The 25,363-nt window shown below is 39.3% G+C and overlaps 2 protein-coding genes across 12 annotated transcripts in view; one reads left to right on the top strand and one right to left on the bottom strand.

Moving 5' to 3' along the window:
- The window catches only part of IMPG1 (interphotoreceptor matrix proteoglycan 1), a 162,877-nt gene extending 151,637 nt beyond the window's left edge, over positions 1–11,240 (top strand). The window contains 3 exon segments of the mRNA NM_174362.3: positions 8,644–8,716; positions 10,170–10,184; positions 10,187–11,240. Coding sequence (NP_776787.2) covers positions 8,644–8,716; positions 10,170–10,184; positions 10,187–10,246 — 148 coding nt within the window. The 3' untranslated portion in view covers positions 10,247–11,240.
- Positions 11,241–14,165: 2,925 nt separating this feature from the next.
- The window catches only part of MYO6 (myosin VI), a 158,830-nt gene continuing 147,632 nt past the window's right edge, over positions 14,166–25,363 (bottom strand). For 6 of the 11 annotated variants that reach the window (XM_015472774.3, XM_005210674.5, XM_005210678.5 and 3 more), the window contains 4 exons: positions 22,678–22,809; positions 20,046–20,072; positions 17,272–17,490; positions 14,941–16,762 (listed from right to left, as the gene is read on the bottom strand). In XM_015472774.3, coding sequence (XP_015328260.1) covers positions 16,563–16,762; positions 17,272–17,490; positions 20,046–20,072; positions 22,678–22,809 — 578 coding nt within the window. In that variant the 3' untranslated portion in view covers positions 14,941–16,562. Of the gene's footprint in view, positions 16,763–17,271; positions 17,491–20,045; positions 20,073–22,677; positions 22,810–25,363 lie in introns of all 11 variants that reach the window. The other 5 variants (XM_005210676.5, XM_059889776.1, XM_024996745.2 and 2 more) reach the window with 2 other exon arrangements.

Here is a 25,363-nt window from a genome sequence, read left to right as displayed (position 1 = left end):
TCCTACACATCAATAAAAGGTAAACATACTAATATTAAAATGAGCAAAAAATACAGAGGCACAGTTCATAGAAGATATCCAAATGACCCATGAAGCATAGGAAAAGATAATCAATCTCACTACAAGTAGGGAAATCTAAAAGCAATATGGAGATATCATTCGTTACTCATGAGTTTAGCAAAAGAAGGTTAATAGCATCCAGTGCAGATACTATCAGGGAAAAACGAGTTCTATCAGGCATTACCAGTAGAAAAAATGGGAAGATCTTATTGCAAGAGAAAGTTGTCAATATTTTAAATTTGACTAAGATACTCTACTTTTAGACAATTATCCCTACAAAAATACTTGCACTTCGCAATGTTCACAGCATCATTGCTTTGACTCATGAAACAATTGTGCAGCCTATCGGTAGGGGATCAGTTAACTCCATAGTGTGGTGTTATATTCATTGTGAAACATGGCAGTTAAGAGCAGTAAGACGGTCTACTAGAACTGCTGTAGAAAAAGAGCAAGACATTTCATTAAATGAGAAAAGTAAATTTCAGGATAATAAATGCCATTTATGTAATGTATTAATAACAGGAATATGTACGTCTAAGTATTTTAGGTTCAACCATATGGCATTGCCGTTTTGTCAGTCACAAATCATACAACGTTACACGATTCATTCTAGTGATAGTCGCTCAGTCCTGCCCAACTCTTCGAGACCCCATGGACTGTCAGCTGCCAGGCTCCTTTGTCTATGGGATTCTCCAGGCAAGAACACCGGAGTGAGTTGCCATTTCCTTCTCCAGGGGATCTTCCCAACCCAGGGATCGAACACATGTCTCCTGCATTGCAGGCAGATTCTTTACCATCTGAGCCATGAGGGAAGCCTACTATTAAGAGACAATGCTAAGTATAGAGACAGGTCAACTTAAAAAGTATCAGCTTGACTTTATCTTGTAATCTGTAGACAATACATTAGAATACGTAATGAATCCATACACCTTTTCCAAGGGAATACCAGAGACAGACAATCATCAATCAGATGAAATAATATAGATGAAGCTTATCTCTCTCAGAGAGATGGGGACTGGGCAAGTGGTCAGGAAGGAAATACAATGTGCTTTTAAAATCATAGCAAATATGTGGACTAATAGGTTCACTTAACTATCATTCCACTTAACAATGGAGAGGAGCAGATTTGTGGTCCACAGTTTTTAGTTATGTGAATATGTTCCTGTTTCACCTGTATAACATAAATGAAAGGGGAGGAAAGGAAGAAAGAGTAACGAGCAAGGCCCCAGTAAGATGTGGAAGAGAAAGGGGTTGCACATGCCCTTTACAAACAATGAATATAATTTCTATTTTAGTCAACCTTATTTCCTGTTTCAGATGGCTATACAATTTGTCATTTTAGACACCCTTCTTCTAGAGGAAGAAAGACCACTTTCTGGGTGGTTATAAATGAGGTCAGCAGAACAAAGCTTTCAGTGATCTGGAAAGCTGTCACGAGGGTTTGCTCTATCTACTGCCTCCACTTGTGCCTGCCTCTGGGGCTGACATGGACCCCAAAATGCAGTTACACAGGAATAAGGTGCCCCTTCAGTTCAGTTCAGTTCAGTCACTCAGTCATGTCTGACTCTTTGCGACCCCATGAATCGCAGCATGCCAGGCCTCCCTGTCCATCACCAACTCCCGGAGTTCACTCAGACTCATGTCCATCGAGTCAGTGACGCCATCCAGCCATCTCATCCTCTGTCGTCCCCTTCTTCTCCTGCCCCCAATCCCTCCCAGCATCAGAGTCTTTTCCAATGAGTCAGCTCTTCGCATGAGGTGGCCAAAGTTCTGCAGTTTCAGCTTTAGCATCATTCCTTCCAAAGAACACCCAGGGCTGATCTCCTTTAGAATGGACTGGTTGGATCTCCTTGCAGTCCAAGGGACTCTCAAGAGTCTTCGCCCACACCACAGTTCAAAAGCATCAATTCTTCGGCACTCAGCTTTCTTCACAGTCCAACTCTTACATCCATACATGACCACTGGAGAAACCATAGCCTTGACTGCTGCTGCTGCTGCTGCTGCTGCTGCTAAGTCACCTCAGTCATGTCCGACTCTGTGCGACCCCAGAGACGGCAGCCCACCAGGCTCCTCCGTCCATGGGATTTTCCAGGCAAGAGTACTGGAGTGGGGTGCCATTAGCCTTGACTAGATGGACCTTTGTTGGAAAAGTAATGTCTCTGCTTTTCAATATGCTATCTAGGTTGGCTCCCCTTACACCAATTCAATTCAACAAACGTGTTTGAATACCCATGTGCTCGTTGCCATGTTAGATGCTGGGTAATAGCTAGGAAGGGAGGGAGGGAGAAAGGGCCCCATGGACTGTAGCCCGCCAGGCTCCTCTGTCCATGGAATTCTCCAGGCAAGAATACTGGAGTAGGTGGCCATTTCCTTCTCCAGGGGATTTTTTCCATCCAGGGATCAAACCCAGTTCTCCCATATTGCAGGCAGATTCTTTACTGTCTGAGCCATCGGGGAAGCCCAATAAATAGGAAAGGAGGGAGAGAGAAGAAGAGTAGGAAGAAAGGACACAAGAAGAATGAAGAGAAACTCAATTTCTTTGGGTGGTAGAGAAGAGAAATCTGCCACATCCCCTCAGTTCTACTCTTTCCAACTCCTTGATTAAAGATCCCTTTTCAAATGTGAAGTATTAAGCCCTAAGAGTATTATATCCTCTGGAGAAGGAAATGGCAACCTACTCCAGTATTCTTGCCTAGAGGATTCCATGGACAGAGGAATCTGGTGGGCTGCTCTCCATGGGGTTGCACAGAGTCGGACATGACTGAAGAGACTTAGCATGCATGTATGCATTGGAGAAGGAAATGGCAACCCACTCCTGTAGTCTTGCCTGGAGAATCCCAGGGAAAGAGGAGCCTGGTGGGCTGCCATCTGCGGGGTTGCACAGAGTTGGACACGACTGAAGCAACTTAGCAGCAGCAGCAGCAACATTATATCCTCAGCATGAAGATAAACCCCACTGCCCCCATGAGGTGCTTCAGACAGATTCTCACTGGAGAAAAATTGGAGCCCAGGGGTGCTCTGAGCATCTCTCCTGGACCCCTACCACCTGTTCTTTGTCTCATCAGTTATTTCTGTCCCTCACAGGATACCATCGTTTGTGTGACTCTGGCAATTTACTTATTTGAGGATCAGATGACAAATGAAGTGTAGATAGGTGGGGGCACAGCCACACCCAGCTGCAGACTGGCTGCCTAGGAACTCCTGAGCCCCTAGCCATTCTGAGAGCCCAGGGCAAAGCTCCACCCACCAGTGGACTAACAACTCCAGGATCCCCAGAGCCCTTAGTCAGAGACCCTGGAACCTGGATTCACCCCTCAGAGGGTAGGCACCAGCCCCAAGATCCCCCTGGGCCACAGGCCCCCCTATCAGCAAGCTGTCTCCAGGTCTGAGACACCTTGGAGCCCTCAGTCAGCTGCCCCACTCATGATGGGCCAACACCTCTTTTAGAACATCCTAGATCCCCAGGCCAGCCACATTAGGAACTGGCTCTGCCTACCAGCAGGCTAACACTAGATCCTGGACCACTGGCTCTGTAACAACCCACCCTAGAGCCAGGTTCCACCCACCAGTGACCTGGTGCTAATCTTGGCACCCACCAGGGCCATGTAGTCAGCCACCTTATGACCTGGTCCCACCCACAAGTGACCAGTAGCCGCCACACAAGTCAGGGTTTGGCAATCAAATAGACCAGGACCAGGCACATCTACCAGACCATCCGCAGTAGTCAGCCTGGCACAACAGAAGAGCCAATACTACGCACACAAAGCATGTGTCTAGAGCATGTAGCTCCGGTGACCAGAGGGGAGTGTACCGCTTGGATGCACAGGATATCTCCTACAAAGGCCACTTCTTCAAGGTTAGGAATTGTAACCAACATATCAAATACATAGAAATGAAAATAGCAAATTAAGCAGAAGAATATGCTCCAAAGGTACAAGATAAGATCCTGAAAGAACTAAGTGAAGTGGGGATAAACAATTTACCCAATAAGGAGTTCAAGGTAATGATTGCAAAGATGTTCAAAGAATTTGGAAGACAAGTGGATGAATAAAGTGAGAAGTTAAAAGCTTTTAACAAAGTGAGAAATATAAACAAGCACCAGAGATGAAGAATACAATAACTGAAATTAAAAAAAATACACTAGAAAGAATAGTAGATTAGATGATACAGAGTGAATTGGAAGACAGAGATGTAGAAATCCCTGAAGCTGAGCCAAGAAAAAGAAAAAAAAATGATGACAGATTTAGAGACCTCTGAGACAACATCAAGCATATAAGGGTCCCAGAAGGAGAAGAGAGATGAAGAGGAAGAGGACATATTTGAATACATGAGAGTTGAAAACTTCCTCAGCCTGGGAAAGGAAACAGACACCCAGGTCCAGGAAGCACAGGGAGTCACAAACAGGCACAATCCATAGAGGACCACACTAAGACACGCTGTAGTTAAAACGGCAAAAATTGAAGAGAAAAAGAACATTAAAAGCACCAACGGAAAAGCGACAAGAAGGTAAGGCTGTCAGTTGACTTTTCACCAGAAACTGCAGGCCAGAAGGGAGGGGCATGACATATTTAAAGTGATGAAAGGGAAAAACATACAACCCAGAGTACCCTACCCAGCAAGGCTTTCATTCAGAGTTTATGGAGAGATCAAAATTTTACAGACAAAAAAAAGCCAAAAGAATTCAGCACCACCAAACCAGTTTTACAAGAAATGTTAAAAGGATGCACCAAGCACAAATTCCCATAACTAGAAATATGAAAATTATGAGAGAAAAGAATCTCTTTATTAAAAGCAAATATTAATATATATAAAGTTAATAAATCAACCACATATAAAGCTAACAGGGAGGTTAAAAACAAAAGCAGTAAAATCATCTATATCCACAGTAAATAGTTTAGAAATATACAAAAGTATGTAAAACAAAAACAATAAACATGATCTAGGAGAATTAAAAATGCTGGGTTGTTAAAATGCATATAAATTTAAGAGATCAGCAACTTAAAATAATTATATGTATGGCTATTTTATATAAATCATATTTATTTATGTATTGTCTTTATATGAATGATATCTCATGGTATGCACAAACCAAAAATCTCTAATAGATACACAAATAAGGAGAAAATAAATTCAAACATAACACTAAAGATAATAAATCAGAAAGGAAGAGAATAAAAGAATAAAAAAGAAAAAAAAGAACTACAAAAACAAACCCCCAAAATAATTAACAAAATGGCAATATGCACATAGCTATCAATAATTACTTTATATAAGATGGTGGGGTAGGAGGACATGAGCCATGAACAAATCCCCCCATGAACACATCAAAAATATATCTACACATGGAACAATTCTCCCTGAAAAATAACTGGAAACTGGCAGAAAGATGACTGTACAACCAAGGCTGTAAGAAAGATCCACATGGCATCAGGTAGGAAATGAAGAAAAGTGATCAGGTCTGGACCTGTGTCCCTGGAAGGGGGCTCAGCGGAAAAGGGAGATTACACAGGCGAACACCTTCCCTGGGGAGTGAACAGTGAGGGCTCCAGATTTGACGCCCCAGTCCTAGGGTCCTACATGGGGAGACAAGACCCCCTGGCTGGTTGGAAGATGGCTGGGACTAACAGGAGGGCTGTGGGAAGCCTGGACTCAAGCACACAGGTAAGGTACAAACTTCCTGTTGCAAAATAAATGTCACAGGTACGAAATGTGGAGTGTGAGGAATATCGTCGATAACTGTAATAAATGTGTAGAGTGACACGCTGTAGCTAGACACACCGTGTTGATCATTTAGAAATGTACAGGAATCTTGAATCACTGTGTTGTGTAACAGGAAATAACGATAGTATTACAGGTCAGTTTTACTTCAAAAACAAACAAACTCACAGAAAGATGAGATTTGGGGTTACCAGAGGCAGGATCTGGCTAGGGGGAATTTGATGAAGGTGGTCAAAAGTTACAAACTTCCAGTTATGAAATAGATAAGTACTATGACAGTATGGTAAGTATAATTACCACTGCTGTGACATTATAAATTAAAGTTGAGAATACTGAGTTCTCATGACAAGGAAAAATATTTTTTTTCTCTATTTCTTTGTCTTCTACCCAAGATGATGCATGTACATTAAACTTATCAGTCATCATTTCATGATGTATGTAAGTCAAAACATTATCTCTACACCTTAAACTTTTACAGTGCTGATGTCAATTATATCTCAATTAAGCTGGAAGAAAAAGAGATTGGAGGCTTTAAAGTTAGTCCCAAGTTCCAAGTTTAAGCTCTACCCAAACTAGTTGCAGTCCATGGGGTCACTAAGAGTCAGACACGACTGAGCGACTTCACTTTCACTTTTCACTTTCATGCATTGGAGAAGGAAATGGCAACCCACTCCAGTGTTCTTGCCTGGAGAATCCCATGGACGGAGAAGCCTGGTGGGCTGAAGTCCATGGGGTCGCACAGAGTCGGACACAACTGAAGCAACTTAGCAGCAGCAGCAGCAAACTAGTTGCGACCTTAAGCTACATTTCCCCACTTTAAGCCTCAATGTCTCATCTTAAAATGAGGACAAGAAGAATAAATCTGTGGATTTGGTAAGCAATACCTTAGATGCTCCTGGGTGTCAACTGCTCTGTGCTGGCATCATTAGAGCTGTGTGACCGTTATCAACAAAGGGCAGCCCTGTAAGGAAAAATCGATTCCCTACCTGGAACTTACAAGTAGTCTCAGAGGGAAATCAGCTGAGGACACTGAGTGTTACAGCTTTGAAAGCAGCATTCTCTAAAGAACCGTACACTTGGCTGCATTTTTGTTATTCCACCTGAAAGTGAAGAGAGAGATGAGGGTGTCCTGAGGGCGAGGGCCCTGCTGGGAAGATGAGGCCCCTGACACACAGCACGTTTGCACCTGGTTCGGGGCTTCATTCTAGCGCCGAGTCACTGCCGTTCGCTGTATTTCACCTTTTTCTTCCAGTTCCTTTCCTCCGTTCAATATTTATGAACAGAGACCATACATTTTTCATTTCCTTCAGGTTTCGATTTTTATACATAGAATCAGTTGTACTAGCAACATGGCAAACTGCTCCCCAGAATAAACAAAATTTCCACTTTCCAAGGTCTCTTTTTTTGGCCTGATGAGCTTGACTTTTATTAATCATAATTACCATTATAAGTGCACTGAACATGCAAATCTACATCTAACAGAGTAAATTATACATGATTTTTCCTCTTCAGAATTAAGCTTTTTCACTTTGTCCTTCAGTAGGGCCTAACATGTTCTCTATGACATTATTTATAACAATGAAAACCATTTCCAAATATAGGGGCCAGATTAAGTACATGATGGTAAAAAGTGAAATTTATGAGGAGGTTTTAATAATATGGAAGTAATGTTTTAATTACAGCAAGATCATAGGTTTACTCACATGCTATACCTCAAATAGGGTGGGGTGGGAGAAGGCCCATTTTTTTTTTTTTCCTTTAGAAGCTATTCCTAACTCCCTTTTTGAACCCTTTCTCCACTGGATAATGGAGGTATGGGGGGAAATATGAGAGGGAGAGCTTGGAGTTTAATATACTCCAATCTAGTTTATAAAACTTCATTTGATTAATAGTTCAAATAATCATTTGAGGCAACTCAGCTCCCTTGGGATATACAGCCCAGTTCACAGGTCGTCCCCAACTCCCCTGTCTCCCCCCAGGTGGTATCTGGATGTAAGGCAGAGCGAGGTGGCTCTCCTTGTCTTACAAGATCCTTTGAGAAGTTTCTATTGCCATGGTCCCCTCACCGGTGACCTCTTAGTCCTGACGCCAGTGTCTGCCTGATCCTTGGTACTCTCGGAGCCTCCAATTTGCCCAACTAGGGCAAATACGAACCAAAAATGCTACCTTAGCTAGAGGCAGGAGGAGCCAGGAACTTGATACTCATCCTCTTCAAACCCATCTCAGTTTTCCGCCTTCTTCCACTCAAACACAAGGACAGGAACAGGGTTTCCCTCCTTCCCCCTTTCCCTGAAATTATACTGGACAGAATATTCACAGAAGGGAAAGAGTTTACTGATAAGGAAATATACATCAGAAAACATCTCACAAATATCATACTCATTTTGCAATTTAAAGAGGGAAAAAAAGCAAGGTGCAAAATGTGTGTACAGTATTATCAGAGGTTATATTACATGTATATATGAGAGTCTGGAACTATATACATACAAATTTTAAATACATTATATTTTTAAATTGATTAACAAAATGTTATTACAGAGTTGTTTTTCAGCAACCATAAGTCAGAATTTGAGTTCAAAAATAACCCCACTTCTTGCAAGATAAACATCACTCTTTCCCATGAGCTTTGTGCAATCCTTCTGAGACCATTGCCAATGGAATAGTAAGCCAACTGGAAGGCAGAACTCAGTGGGGGTGGGGGAATGCAGGAGCATGTTTCCCCCAACTCCAATGGAAGACACCTGCAAAAATATGCTATTTTCACGTGTCACAATCATTTTAAAACATTATATGAGAAAACTGTAGCTGCTCTTAATATTGGTAAGTCCAGGAAATAGGATATGTTGTTTTTGCTTTCTTTTGCAGATCACTAGACCAGTCTAAAAATCAAGTGTATGAACCTGGTGTTAAAAAGTTCCAACGTCAGCAAGATAACAAGGTAAGACTGTATTTTTATATGTTGGTTTTAATTGTTGAATTAGAATTCTGAAGGAAATTAAAAATATTTCTGGGCCTGACTCATATTTTAAATAGAGATAAGAAAAAACACTTTTCCTTTATTTGCCAGGCTTTTTAATTTTGTGTTTTAAGAGGGAAAAAGGCAATTCCTAATACAAAAAGGATAGAGACAGAGGCTGGCACTAATTGAAATATGTAGACAAAACAGTAAGATTTCAGGGAAAAAAAGCATATTATAATATTTCTAACCTTTTCTTATAAAAATACACATGCAGTTTATCAAATGCATTTCAACAAGGTTGAATTTTTCATAATCATTATTTATATACCTGGAGTTGAGTAATTATATATATATACATATATATATATATATATATACACACACACACATATAAAATCTTGTGACATGTCTTTTTATTTCAAATAATCAGCTAAAACAAAAATATGTAGGAGAAACATGATTTGTGAACAATGAGCAGCATCAAAAATTCCTAAAAGTTCATCCTCAGATAAAGGTTTCTTCCAGTGTTCAAGATGTCTCTTTGAAAATACTCATCCAATCTTTTTTTTTGACTAAAATTTTATTCTGCAAAGGGAAATAACTTATCTAATAACCAAGTTAGCATAAGAAATTTTAAAATAACTTTTTGAAAAATACCTTGGACAATTTATAGCCTAAAATAACCTAGTTTCAAAAATTATACCTAATCTTTATGGTAAAAAATGAGTGTTAATCAGCCAGTGTCCTGTCCAGTCTACCTGAGATCTCTCTCTCTCTCTCTCTCTCTCTCTCTATATATATATATATATACACACACACACACACATATATACGGTGCTAAATGGAAACACACACAACAAAGCTTGCAACTGAAACTCAGCATACAGTCAATATACAGTCAAGAGGGATGCTGAGGCCACCACACACATACATATATCCAAGGGGGCACAAAGAATAATGTGTGCCACTTTTATTTCCTAAAACAAAGAACATTGAAAAGACAGGAAAGGGTCAGACTTGGGCCATAAAATGACAGCAGGACACAGGAGCTGATCATGAAATCTCCAGGATGAAGTGTACACCAACTGAATCCAGAAGGACCAGGGAGAATCAAAAACCACATTTCAAATGAAGCAGCAGTCTAGAATAATAATGCTTGGAAGGGCACATGGTGACTGATTCACAAGCTATTTGCCACCCCTGCTTCAAGATACTGGTTCAGTCTGAGAAGGTTTAGGAAGAAATTGACTACATTCTCAGCAGGTTGTAAAGTTAGAGATATCTGGGGGGAGGACATCTCCCACCTTTCAAAGAATATATCCTAAATGACAAGCATATTATCTCATCTACCAGCAGAGCTAATATTGGAATGAATCACTGGTTTTGACCTTGGATGGCATTTCTTAATCTCTTAAAAATATTTCTCTTCCAGGTAACTATGAAAAGAAATTTGAATTACTGACTATAGGATATGAAGAATTTAACTATCAAGATTGGGAAGGAAATTAAAAACTGGAAGTGTACAAATTACCATCTAATCTATCTCAAGAGAAATGACTTGCTTTCTCAAGGAAAATTGGATTCACTCTCTCAAAATTCTGAAAACCTAGGCAGGCATATCCACTGGTCATCAAAATCCAGGCATGTAATCAACACAGAACCAGGACACATCACATTTCAAATAGAGAAGACTTAGATACTTGAAGACCAATAAATTCTGAAGAAAAAGCAGCTTATTATCAAAACCCAAAACACAATCAGTGAAACATAGTAAATATTTTGGTTATTTCTCAGTGACAGTCAAGGTGATAGCAAACCAGGTTTTTGTCTAGCTGCCCTTAAAATATTGCTCACAGATCATTTACAAGTGCAACTTATTATTTGGGGGCAGGGGGGTGGGATTGACCATATACCAGGAAATAAAGCTCTTCACATGTTAGGATGTACATAAAAGATTACACATGCAAGGAGGTGCAGAATGAATGCATAAGGGACATGAACTGTGGTGAGCACATAGGTGCTCCACACTTCAGTGTCTGTAACTCACATACCTCTTCAGTGCTTAGGCATACTAGTTGTATAAGAAATTACTGCTTACACAGTAGATAATTTTGCTGCCAATAATTCCTAGGTTGTTCCTTTGAAGAACTGGGATATACATATCATGGAAAAAATCTTACTTTTCTTGTAACTGCATAGACCTATTTTAGAGGAAGATATTATATCGGGGAAAAAAGTGAGGTTGTACTTTGTGACATAACCAATTCCTCTTTCCCAACACGGATGAACTGTATGTTTCTACAATTTGGTAACCTCACTGGGTAATCCTGGACACTAACTGTGGTGTGTGCAGAGGTAGACTGGAATCAAAGTGTTCCAGTTCAGCCAGTTTGTAATGTGCATTGAATGAAAAATGAATTCCTCCATATCTCTTTCAAATGTTCAACTATCAATTATATTTGATGCAAAACTTTAATTTCAATAAAATATGATATGTACTATATCTCCATAGATTTATAATGTGTGTTTACTAGGTATCTCCTGGATTTGCTTTACAGATTATGGTCAATGATTTTAAGCATGCAAACCCTTGGGAAAAAACCACTGATATTTGTCTCCCAAAGGCATAACTTTGACCCCTATTCTCGTCCCAATTCTCCCCAAAGTGGAGTGATGATATAGGATGGAGACTGTGTCCTGATAAAGTGCTGCAAAGCCAAGAATGGTGGCAAGACGTGTACCTGCTCATTTCCACGGCCTTGGAACTCCCCAGAGGAAAACGTGCTTGTCAGAAGCATGACAGGCCAACCAGAAGCATCCAAGAACAATTCCATCAAGACAGAAAATGAAAATCTGACGCCATTACCTCCCCCATAACGTGCCCTCCACATGTGAGTTGTGCTGTGACTACTACAGAGAATGCTGCTTTGGGTAAGGAAAGAGAAGTGGGCAGGCACTCCAGCTTCTGTGGGGAAGGGCTCCTGTGGAAGCAAGTGTCCCCCACCCTTTGGATCACCCACTTTATGGATTGGTCTTTTCCAACCCCCCAGAGAAGAGCTGCTGAGGTAAGCCAGCCCGCCCCCCTGCCGTCAGAAGACCCTTGTGGATCACGGTAGGCTTCACATGAGTCAGCCTACAGAGACCAGCTGTCTCTCAGGGAGGAACCTTCTTTGGGTCCCCGGTTTTTACATCCTGTGTCACCTCACAAACAGACTGATGAGGGTCTGGGGAAATGCAGCCAAGATTTGGTTTCTCTTTAACCTAGGCAAAGTGGCTCACATATGATCCTGCTTTTCCCTGGAGGGAGAACCCAGAAGTTTGGGGTCAGAGCTCAAAGACCTTCCAATCACCCAGGTTCCTTGCCTGTTTCTCCACCTCCTGGCACAGAGTTTCCAGTGACTGGACCAACTTCAAGATCCCAGCTTCTCCAATTTATTCCAGGCAACACATGCAACATTTACAACTTTGCAACACTTTGCAACTCTATTAAAAGCACAAGAAGCAAGAGGAAGTTCTACATAGAAAGCATTTATTATTTGTATTTCCAGTACATCAGTATTTTAGGACAGTGTCAGATACACATCTTTAGGAAATAAGGAAAAATTAAGTAACAGATATAATTCATTGAATTTTCAAAATGAAAAGAAAACAGCCAAGTAATACACCTACTTGGATCTGAAGGTGAGTCTGGTACAGGTAAAAATTAGCATTGAAGATTTTCTTTTTGATGTGAACTTTTTCCTGGTTATCTCCTGTTGAAGACTATGACATACATTAGGCTAGTCATGGGCAAGGAAGACTACACTGATTTGACTTGAACTTCACTGTCCTCCAGATCTGGTCCAGGAATGGGTAGGCTTGACCTCTCAAAGGATTTCTATTTCATCCTTCCACAAGGCTTATGCACAGAATGTCTACTGGCCTTCCCCAGCATGCCATTTCTATATGCTAAGAATGTATACACCAGGCCTGTCTCGGTCCAGGCTCAATAGGTCCATGGGTTCTGCTCTTATATTGCATACAATTCATTCTAAAACTTGGGGAGGATCTAGGAGCACCCAGCCCCCTACACCACATCAGTGCTTTCCGCCTGGCAAGCAGCTCTTCAGGATGCATCTCTATTCTTTCTCTCCATCCACTCTTCTCTCTCCTTACTGTTACCGCTGCCCCTGACCCCTGCCCCTGCTTGTCGTTATTGTAATTTTTAGGTATCCTCTGCCCTCCCCTCCCTTGTTAGTTTATCTTCTAGGAGAAATAAAAACACTCAGTAATTGTTACTGCTGGCTATGCTACAAAGGTAAAAGCTGCCACCCCTTCTGAAGATTGGGGGTGACAGAGGAGCAACCCTCTGTAAACCCCCAGGGGTTACTCGAAGAAGTCTGCTTGCTTTGATCCCATGCTCCATGAGTGGAGTGAAGGCATTTCTCTCTCTTTCACGGTCTAGAACTCAATTACTCAAGCTGTCTGGATCCCTGTTAACCTCTTACATAAAAGCAGTCAAGTCTACCACTAACACTGTAATAATTCACTGACTGATTCATCCAATACTATTTATTCTATTGATCCAGTACTCTCAAGGTGGTTCAGGTGAAGAAACCAAAGATCTACCTATTTGGATCCCCTGAGAACCATTGCAATAACCTGTGAATGAAAATAGCTTTTTAAAAATCCAATTAATAAAACTACAATATCCTCATTATTCTTTGAGCCTGTGAGTTTCTATTCTCTAAGTTTTCACAAATACCACTTGCGTTCCGCGTAAGATGCTATATTCTTTTGTGATCTGATATGATCTTTTGTTTCGCTGTCTACAAAAGGGTTCACTATGTTACTGGAAAGAATGACCTACAAAAAGTCACTAGAGGAAGCAGAAAGTAAGTTACAGTAGAATGTTTTTTGTGTACTCTTTTACTTCTTCCTCATGTTATCCTTCGAGACGGTGCCATCTACTCAACCTTACAACCAAGAAAACTCACTTGTCTCTTAACATCTGAGTATTAGAGAAACTTTTTCTTGGAACCTACCCATAGCTCACAATATGTATCTTAAATGTGTTAATGAATTAGGAATTCCATTATAGTAGAATGTGAAAACTTTCTGTTTTCTCAGTTTTAATATTTTATGGACGTCTACCCTTACAAAGCATATGCTAAGGAAGGAACTGGTATTGAGCAAGTAATACAATATTGTAAAGTTTAAAAATAAAATAAAATTAAAAAAAAGAAGAAGAATTGGCTCTTAATGTAGAGTATGCTGGTTTGAACTTCCAATTTTATATCCCAATTAAAATGACTGATTAAAATTTAAATCTGCATTTGATTCATCCGGTTTTCATCTGGCATTCCTGGGTGTGACTGAGAACACTGTAAGACGCTGCCCCCACATTTTTCAGAACACCACCTCCCCTACTTCCCTCAAAGGGTGAAGGGTCCGAGGCTTCTCCAGCAAAGGGGCTCCTGTGTGTGTGGAGCTGTCCTATGGAGGTGACTGGAAGCTATCCGAACTAGGGCAGGTCTCCTGGAGTCAGAACTAACTCAGGAGACTACTTAAAATAGATGTGTTCCAGGACAGCTGTGTAACACAATTAGCAATAAAATGAGTTCAGGCTTAAGAGTGCCGATAATTTTATCAGCTATTAAAGTAAAACACTATGAAGATCTGTAACAATGCTTTGCTGTGATATATTTCTTTTTAAAAAAATACTCTTAATTATTATTTCTTAGCTAAACTTTTTTCTGTACCCTTCAGTGATTCAAAGAGCATAAAGGTCAGGCCCATTTCATAAACGCTTACAGCAACTAAAGATTTCCAATGCCTAGATAATGATGTGTGGCATCATTCCAAAGAAACTTGATCCGGACAGGATTTGAGCTGTAAAAACAGAACTAAACTGCACTCAGAGCACTAGGTTCAGGCCTGTGCTTGATATGGACACGGACCGTGATACATTTCCCACAAATTCTTCACAGCTTTAAGTTCTCTGTTTCCATAATTTAACCTGTGTGACTAGCTTTCCATCAAGTGCCTGCATGGATCTCGGACGCACATAAAACTGTTTCTGGAAACAGTACTAAAAGCACAAGGCATTAAAAATCTATTTGGTTACTAAATTTTCTTCCAGCACTCTACTTGCTACCAGTTAAGAAAAAAAGCTTTCTATTCACTATCCTGTACAAATAAAAACACCAGTTAAAGCCAAGTGATAAGAAGAGGAAGAAGAGGACATTTATTGTCAGTAACCAGACCGCCTGTCACCAAATCACAGAGGGACCGCATGACCCAGGGGTGGGTGAGTCTACGCGGTAATACAGCTTTCAAAGGATGATCACATCGACGTTCTCAACAGGACAGACAGGACCACTTAATTTCTTTAACAGAAGACCATCATTTGCACAGTGTCATAATAAATAAATATCTCTACACTAAGACATATTATGAGAGAAGCAATTCTGAAAACAGTGTCTGGCTCACAAGCTCTAATCTAGTCAGCTGGGAAATACCTTCCTAACTGAGATGGCTCTCTCTAAGAGAAAAAAAAAATTACTGGAAATTCATTTCAAAGGTTTAGAGTCTTTGAACATCAGGGAAAAAAGGTACAGAGAATAATTTTATTTTCTAATTTTATTCTAAAATACAAACAAGACTCCTTAGAACTATATCAACATAACTCCTTGATGTATTTCTGTTTCCAAATTCCTAATATGAAAGTTAGAAATATTAGGCTTGAAACTGCTGACATTTGATCAAAACTAAACAGCACACAAACAAAAACATTTTTTTAAATTATCAGTTACATGAAACAAGCGATTTCTAAGTATAGGGTTTTTGAATTACAAAGCTTATAAAAGAGCTCTACAATTACCAGAATCTCAAAGGCCAAAAAAGACAATAGGAATTTTTTTAAAAAAACAGGAGTGTTTTGAAGTAGAACACTAGATTAAAATCACATGAAACAACTTGGACAAGATTCTGATATAAAATTGCAACTGAGATGAAACTGAAATATCTGAATTCAGTCAGTTAAGCCAAACTGCCACCTAAAACTTTCTTTTTCTAAGTGAAACAAAAGTTATCTCAAAACTTTCAAGCATTTAAATGATCCAAATTTCCTTTATTTGTTCATGGAGTATAAGAACATATTCTTATAGCAACACAATGTGATAGAAAAGCAAAACAATCTGTGCAGAATACTATGTACCTTCTCTATCAAAGATCATATCAGACACATCAAGGCTCTCTCCAGAATTCTAGAACTTCAGGTAAATTGCTTTACTCAAACTAAGACGTTGCAGAACAGGGGGGAAAAATATTTCCACCTTTGATGGAAATTTCCATGAATTTCTGAAAAAGTGAGTACAGGAAGGATACAGCTTTCAGAGAAAAAACACCAGTGCCTTGATCATTCTAAGTGCCTTGATTTTCGTAAGAAAATTGAAGTTAAGTTTTCTTTATTCCAGTTTTACGGTACTGCGGCCTCCTTAAAAAGCAAGAATTCTGCATTTTTTTTAAAAAAAACTTCTTTTCCTAGCGAACAATTAAAATGGATATAAGGTAGTCTGTTGGCAAAGAAAGAGAGACGTCAGAGTCTGTCCAAGTGTAACAAGTATCACACTGACGAGAGGTCTAACAGTTATAGCTGGATACAGGAAAACAATTTTTTGGTCCCAAAGTCACTACCATAATTAACCTTAAATTAACAAAAACCCATGATTAGTAAAATCTGTTCACTTGTGTAAGTAATCCTAACTTGATCGTGGAAGGGTTTAATCTCTGGGGCACACTCCCTACATGGCAAGGCCTCCCAGCTGCAAGGTTAGTGCACCTTCTACTTTAACAGATTCTGCAGCATGGCCGTGGCATACGTGGGTCTGGCCTGCCTGCTCTCGATTGCACTCTGGAGATACTGGATGCCTCCACAGCGCTCCCAGATTTCTTCGAACTGTCTTGGCAGAATCTCAGCACCGCGCTTTCGAGTCAGGCCTGTCTCTTCAAGATTCAGCTCACACATCTCCATGTCATCCTTCCCTGCACGGATAGAGACATCAGAGAATTAACCATACCTCCTTTCAGATGTTTACTGTAAACTTTATTCCTGAAATGTCTACCAGCTGTCATAGATTTGAGAACTTTTAAAACTTTATTTCCTTCCTTGAAGGTTGAAATTTGCTTCATAAATTCACCAGTAAGAAATGTGTCCTCCACCAAGTATACCATTTCAAATATACTAAGGATGCAGTTGATCCAACAAGTTGCCAGGGTTAAGAGAAATGCTACATCTCCTTAAACCACTACAAGGCAACCTATATAATTAAATACGAAAGGACACAGACAAGTTTCTGTGTGTTCCACGAGGACACAATCCAAGCGATTGATTCCACGCTGTAAATAAGTAATCCTCACCTGATGTGATTTAACTGCAAAACTCCATGCCTCAACCTTGAACTTTACTGCATTATTACATTACCCCATTTCATTCAGAGGGTATACACTACTTTTCTGCTTTATAAATTTTTGTTCATAGGAATTGTACACACCAGCCACGAGGAGAATGGGTGGCTTGTCAGGATGAAGCTCCATCTGCCGGGCGATCCACGGCCCATCAAAATGGGCATACCACCAGCCTTTCTTCTTATTCTGCGGGTCTTTGTACTGGTCAGCGGGGCGGATAAATGGGATGCGGAAGAAACGCTGCTGTCGGTTCATCTCGATCTCCTGCTGCCTGGCAGGAAGCTGGGCTGCCGGGTTCTGCTGAGCTGTCACAGGGAACAAGGACAGTCACCCAAGGGAGAAGGTAAACAGTCTTTAATCCTAGAATGCACCACCAATTTTTTTTTAAAGCCGAGACAGGGGGTCCTAATAGTGAATTTAAAACAAAATGTAAATATGAATTATCTACAAATGAATACAATTCAAAGTGTGATTTTTTTTTTAGAATTCTCTCCCCCCGCACACACCCCAACCGCCAGCACCACACCACCAGCACCATCAGCAGCAGCAGTAACAACAGCAGCCCCCAGAGAATCCCACAAATGCTTGCATCCCTACCTAAAATGAACTCATGCAACTCACACGGCAGGAAAGCAAACTAGTTCTGTTTACTAGATTTATAGTTTTCCTCCAAGGAGTTCATATGAATGCTGCAGAATGATTTTTATGGGACTATTTATGATGAAACAAACAACAATTTTACAAATCTAAGGGATTCTAGATATTAGACAATTTAACCACAATTTCCTCAAAGAAGTGAAAGACATAAAAGTTTTCTCCTTGCCAACTGATCTGGGGATGTAAAATGGCCCAGATAACACAGATATTTTATGAATAAGATTTAAACAACTTTATGACAACAAAACTGTAACAGGAAGCATGAACCTTCACTCAGATTTACTTACTCTGAAATTAGACTTCTCTTGGAATAAAATCCATTGTAGTAAGTGGAACGTGTATAATATTTGGTTCTCTTTGCCAATAGAAAAGAAAAATCCTTGCTCTTCTGTTAACACTGAGTATTGAGCTCACAGTAACCTCTTTTCCCTTGCTCAATTTTCATTATGGTTGGTTTTTTCATTTTTTTTTTTTTTCCTGAAAACACACAGTTCTCTGGGGCAATGACTTTACATCTTCAGGAGCATAATTATGGCAAATCTGTTTCATATTCTCTATACTCACAACTTTAAAGGTAGACCAATCATTTACTGCAGCTCAGTTAAGAATCTCACTGAAACTAAGTATGTCAATGAAAACTTGTATGTCTAAGTCAGGACAGTCACATGGCTTTTGTAAGACTTTCCAAGTACTGAGAGGATGAAATTACTCTTATTCTACCTCTTGCACCAATAGCAAAAGCTACAGAGCAGCTGAATTTATTTCTGTGCAAACAACAGAAAGCAAAAAGCAGTTAGCAAAGTTGTATATGCCTATGAAAAGAGAGTCCCAGCTTTATTAGTGATTTAAAAAAGCTGTATCACCTTCAGCATGTTACCAGAGATGAGCTTATTTATCCTCTCATTCCTATTCCCTCAAAACAACTTACAGCTCAGTGTTTCCACTTCGAGTTTTAAAAACTACCTACTCTTCAGGATATACACTAACTCAAAACTAAAACATTTTATAAAAAGGATTAAAAGGAAAAAACCCTGCCTTCCATCTTAAACAGTGAATTAGAACTCAAGGTCCTACTGATTGAAACATACTAGATACCAATGGCCACCCATTAGTATAATCTACTTTTTTTCTTTCAAAATAACAATCTCCTGTTGGATAAAATTAAGAAACCCAACAGAAAGCCTTGGATGGCTTTGTCTACTAATGTGAGAAAGGAAACTGTATTTGGGAAGCCTGGAAATAAACAGTCATCTGGAAAAGTACAAAGATACAGATGTGGAAAGCCTGAAACTAATCTTCTAAACAACTATTTCTTTCACATTCAATTGTTCTTCTAAAGTGTATGAAAATGTTTCAAATCTGTAAGTTTGTAAGTTACTAGAAGCAGTAAAAAATAATTATGTGCAACCATTTGGCAAATAAATATGGCATTATATTCAAATCATTACTGTTCAACTGATTCTAGAAGAAATTTACTGTACACTAAGATGACTCAAAGATTTTGACATTATCAAAAAAACATGTATCATAGGAAGCTATAGAAGTAACAGAATAATCTCTTCCTATTAAGAGGTATTCTATTAAGCTGTGTACATTATCACATGAAAGTCAGATCTCTTCAGACAGAAATCCTTATACCATTACAGCATTTGAAACCAGCACCTAAAGTTAGTCTTTATTCTAAAAGACTAGCTGCTTATTAAGGTAGAGTTTTGCTACAATAAGAATTGTATATACTCAGCTTAAAATGCTAGGTTTTTTAAAAAGGAAGTAATTTGATAAAATAGGGACTTCCCAGGTGGAGCACTGGTAAAGAATCCGCCTGCTAGAGTTCAATCCCTGGGTTGGGAAGATCCCCTGGAGTAGGAAATGGTGAGCTGCTCCAGTATTCTTGCTTGGAAAATTCCATGGACAGAGAAGCCTGGCTATAGTCCATGGGGTCCCAAAGAGTCAAACATGACCGAGTGACTGAGCACTTTTATAAAATAACAGATTAACTAAATTTTTTTCTGCAAATATATTTTGGAGTGATCCAAATGAAAGTACTCTCAAATTAAGTATCTTAGTACATATAAACCAAAATTAATGTACCACAATTCACCTTAAAATTGTAGCAAAACAATGTTTAGAAGAAGTTAGTACTTTATAAAATATTTTTAACCCATCTTCCAGTTAGCTCATGAGTAACCACCCATTGACTTACGTGAATTGTTCAAAAATGGTGCAAAATCTGTGAACAAATATTTTATGTTGAAGAAAAGATAAAAATGCCAAAAATGTTATATAAGCATTCTTCTAATTCATAACGATTTCCCATCAATGGAGGTGGTGACTAACAGATAAATTCCCTATCCATAGCCAAGTACTTCTATAATAACCTACAAGTAGATGCTGCTTTCCAACTTTTAAAAATCTATTTTGATTATGTTTGGGGGACATCCTGCTTGATAGACATACAAAGAGGACCAAAATTTAATTTTTAAACACAGCAATATCCAAACAAAAATCCAAAACAGCAACTTAATAATCAACATGAGGGTACCATCAAAGCATTACTAGAATTTTTGTAGGGGAGGGAGGGAAGAGAATAATTCATAAATTCATTAAAAATGCTTTTTATATAGAGAAAAAGCATTACCACACTTACATATACTCAGCAGGTTTTAATTTCTTCACACTGTCTTAAATCTTAAGCTGACAACATTTTTAGTTAGGGATGATGAAATAAAACTACTCTCCAAAGTCACTGTTTCAAGCAAGTAAATATAAATCTTTACTGGGTAATTTGCTACTACCCCCAAAAATTATTTCTGAAAGCCTCTTTCCAGGGTAAATGTGATGAGGGGTGTGCTCCCCTACTACAGCAAAAGGAAAAGGGTTTCTGAGCCTCCCAATTCCTAACTCTTAACACTAATCATGATTTGTCAATGTCTTACTCTTTAAGGCTATATTTTTGTTAATTGCTACATTGTCATAATTTTGCTTTCTCAAATTAAGGACTTCTAATCCTTCTAAATATTAAACTGCATAGCCATTCGTTTTACAAGTCAAGCAGCTGCACCATTAGGAAACCTTCTGGAGAACAGAATTTTCTCAAATAAGCTGTTAAGCATCTTGGTGCTCGTCACCTTTCAACTGTACTCCTGTGTCAGAATAAATTTTACATGAGAGAAAAATAAAAATGTACTTTTCAGAGCAGAAGTTACCTTCTACCCTGAAAATGCACCATGTTCAATTAAAATTCTCTGAAGACTACATATATGTGGAGTATGTTCATACACAAGTCCTAGTTTTCTTCACATACCTGGATGGGACCCTTGGGAAATTTTCTTAAATTACTCTGTTGTTCTTCCCAGTGGTACATTATGAATGGAAACAGTATGGGAACCAGTAAGGCAAGCCACATTTTATTTGCTCCTTTTGGGGCAAAGTTGGCTGAGTAAGGTGCCAAAGTTTGGTTTGATATAAGAATACAATAAATACTTATATATTCATTAAAAATGTGAATGTCAAATATGAGAACATTTATTTTTTTAAAGAAGTGCAATCATTCAGATGTATAAATTTTAAAATAGAATATAATGAAAGTCAATCAGTTGAAGGTCATGATTAGAACATTACAGCTAAAGATTATCGCTAAAAAAAATACTCCTTTGTCATTTTCACAAAACAGAGCAACTGTGGTAGGAACTTGGTACAGACAGTGAACAGAAAATGGAATCATTGCATCATCTTCAATTCCCAGAGACAAAGTTTTAAACCAGAGAAGAGAGAGGTAGTTAAAAAGAGCAATGTTTAGAGGGCTTTCCACCTGCCATCTCATAGTTGCAAGGCAAGCTTACTGCTCTTTCAAGAGTCTTACATTCTGATTGATGACACCCATAAGCAGTTACTAGCACTACTAATAACACTTCCCTTCCTCAATCTAATCTTTGCAACAGCTTAGAAACACTTAAATTTTACCACCTAATTGCCTTTCATCAAACACTGTTTTATTTGCTAGGAAGGTAGTAAGGAGACAAAATATAACCGTGAGCTCATTTCCTAAGTCAGCTTGGGTCATGCATGGCTAAACTATACTATCAAGAATTGGGAATATACCTCTTTAAAAAAAAAAGATATTAATATGCTGTCACCTTGACATTAACCAGAATTAACCTAATAAACTACTCCTGTAGTAAGTTGAATAAATGAAATTCTAACTATTGTTTTTAAGACTGAAATTACAACTCACAGTTATTCTTACTAAATGTTAAAGCTAGTATGTGCTTTGACTAGGTTATGACTCTTCTGCTGTATTCCCCAATTTCACATACACAGCTTTGCCATTTGAACAGCAAAGTAGCAAAATTCATTTTTAGGATCTCAGTCAAAAAATCAAATTCTGGTTGAGGGAAAATTCTTCTAACCAAGGTACTATTTCTCACTCTTATATTTTCACTGTATTATAAATTGTTATTTGCAATAAATATTCTTTTTTCATAGTAATCTTTATATTTCCACACTTAATCATTACATATGTCTGTATATGCATATGTAGAAAGAATACATATTTATAGCATTATCATACAACTTCCTCAGTAGAGATAATTTTTACCCCTAGAATTTATCTTAACAAGTAAATTCAATACTTATAAACAAATATGACTTTAAAGATGTATCTAACAGAAATAATACTTTGAAAGACAAGCTATCATGGTTGTGTCAGGATCAGCAGACCCACAGTTCTAAAGTAAGAGGAAACGTGGACAGTTTTACCCAAATGCCTTATGCATAATTACATGTGATTATACACATATACTTTGGAACATTCAGAAGTACAGATGTGTTTTTACCATAATCAGTGACAGACTTTGGAGCACGCTGTTCTGTTTCGGTATTTCTCTTCTTGTTCTTGGATTTCCAAGCATGATACACTTTTAGTCGCCTATGAAATTCTTCTCTGCAAGCTGCCAGGAGCTCAATATCTATCAGTTACATAGAAAGATTTAAAAAAAAAAAAGCAATTAACATCCTAATTTAGTTCTCTAGCATAATTATTCTTTGGCATAAACATATTTTTAAATGAAGGTTTCATTTTTAAATTAACAGTACAAAATTAAAAGTAAACCAATTATTGACAAAGATGAGTACTTTCATGGTAATACTATTTTTTAATACAGAGCATTTTCTTATGCATAACTACTATCTTATATCTTTACTCCACACAAGAACTCTGGACCAAATAGGTCTTTTATAGATAAGGAACCTGGATCAGAGAGGTTAAGTCACTTGTCCAAGGTCATAGACCAGAATAATAGAATAAGAAGTCACTGTGCTCAAATATAAGCTAGATTTACAAGCACCGCATGTTTTACATTTGTAATTATGCAGATAAACTCAGTGACAAGGGAAAGAACAATAGTGAGGCGTCCTGTACGATTATGACATCTGAGGTCCTAGTTACAGGGTCCCAAATTCAAATACTGTGACTGACATGTGAACACAACTGTGTGGGAGCCCCTGGATACAGTATTTTACTCTGTTCTGTTGGAAGATAAACAGCTTTAAAAAGGAAAAACTCCACTGCCATTTTTCACTCTGCATTTATGGGCCAAAATTCTTGCTGGAATAATCCCATGGACAGAGGAGCCTGAAGGGGTACAGTTCATGGAGTTGCAAAGAGTCGGCCACAGCTGAAGCAAGTGAGCTCACAGACCAAAAGGGTCTGATACATAGGCATTTAGCTATTACGAATTGCCGGGAGCCAGGGTGAGGAACGCCGCCCGTGGCAAAGCTCATGAGGCATACGCAAAGGCAGGATCGAGCCTCAGGAGTCCCCCTGGAAATTCTCGAGCATCTACCCCCAAAACCAGAGTCTGCCTTCTTTACTGCTTTGTGCTCTCACCTACACCTCTGACTTTATGGGGGGCTGTCCCCCATCACCATCTCTCTCTCTGAAAAAGAGTTAACTTAGAGCTCCAGTTAATAAAGTTCCTGGGCGTGACAAGAGTGTTTTAGTTCACAAACTCCTTTGGAAGTTCTCTAGCTTGCCTGAACAGGTTCTTCCGGCCACATGTGATTGTTCACAGCCTCCCAACCGTGAGAGGCATGAGATGTTCTAAACTTTCTAAATACAGATTCCTTTGAGCAGTTAGAAGATTATTAGTATAGTATAGTGGGTTGATTAGAAATTGTATTGGTGAAGGGTTTTCATTTATTGGGCCAATGTTTGCTGCTAAGTTTCCATATCCCTTACCTACTGTGTCCCTGGGAGTGTACTGATTAATATAGTTGGTGTATAGGAATGTAAGTAGTAGCTTTAATGTTTGTAACCTTGGACCCTTGAGTTAATTCTTTTCTTGTTATAGCTGACCACATCTTTGCCCTATAGGAATGCAACTTTATCTAATGCTTTCAGAGGGTGGTGCCTCACTTTAGAATAATCACCTTTAGAGAAAAATAAATTTTCTGAAGAAAGGGTCATAAAATGTTAATAGGCCTCCTGGCCAGAAGATGATGTAAATCACCTAAATTTTTGCATATGGTAAGTTTGCAGGAAGAAAGCCTGGCTTCAATAAGGATCAAGGACTGCTGACCTTGCCTGACTCTACCCCTTCCCCCATTATCCTCTATGCACAACTTAAGGTACAAAAACTACTTTGGAAAATAAAGTGCGGGCCTTGCTCACTGAAGCTTGGTCTCCCCATGTCGCTTTCTCTCTCACCTTCTTGCTGAATTCCCATCTGGAGCGTGGAGGCTCGTCAAGCTTACTAATTTTGCCTGGGCTTCTAAGGTCTGACCGGGGAGGCCTTAGTGTCTCCTCTCCTTCGGGAGAATGGGAGGACGCCTGCGGCCTATGTAGGTGACGCAAACTCCTTGTCTTGGAGTTTTATTGGCTTTCCAGGTAAACCAAGTTATTCAGGCTCTTTTCTTCACTGAATTTCTTCGCTGAGCTATCCCTATTTAACCACTCTTTATATCTTTAATTCTATCGTATCCTGATCGCCGAAGCCGTCTCCCCTTTGAATTTCCTGGATCCACCGGGGCTGGATCCCAGCAATGAATAATGACAGGAATGCTGTGTGCTGTGCTTAGTCACTCAGTCAGGTGCAACTCTTTGTGACCCCATGGACTGTAGCCCGCCAGGCTCCTCTGTCCGTAGGGATTCTCCAGGCAAGAATACTGGAGTGGGTTGCCATGCCCTCCTCCAAGGGATCTTTCCAACCCAGGGATCGAACCCAGGTCTCCAGCACTGCAGGAGGATTCTTTACTGTCTGAGCCACCAGGAAGCACATGTTAGGACAGTCAGTCACTGATACAGCCCCAACTGTAACTTCTCTGCGCTCTTCCTCTCTGGCCTGCAAAATCAATTTAACTTAATATCTGTCTTTTAGCTTTGTGAAGAAACTAGGTCTTCATTGCAAGGTGTGAGTAAAAAGAGAATGGTTTCAACTAATTTATATGAATAAAATTCCCACCCCAATCTAGGTATTTACTTGCCAGCTACGGAACTTTCCCACTTTTCATCCTCCCTGTACA

This window comes from Bos taurus, chromosome 9 (assembly GCF_002263795.3).
Source record: "Bos taurus isolate L1 Dominette 01449 registration number 42190680 breed Hereford chromosome 9, ARS-UCD2.0, whole genome shotgun sequence".
Lineage (NCBI taxonomy): Eukaryota > Metazoa > Chordata > Mammalia > Artiodactyla > Bovidae > Bos > Bos taurus.
This window is presented reverse-complemented; position numbering and strand designations above follow the sequence as displayed.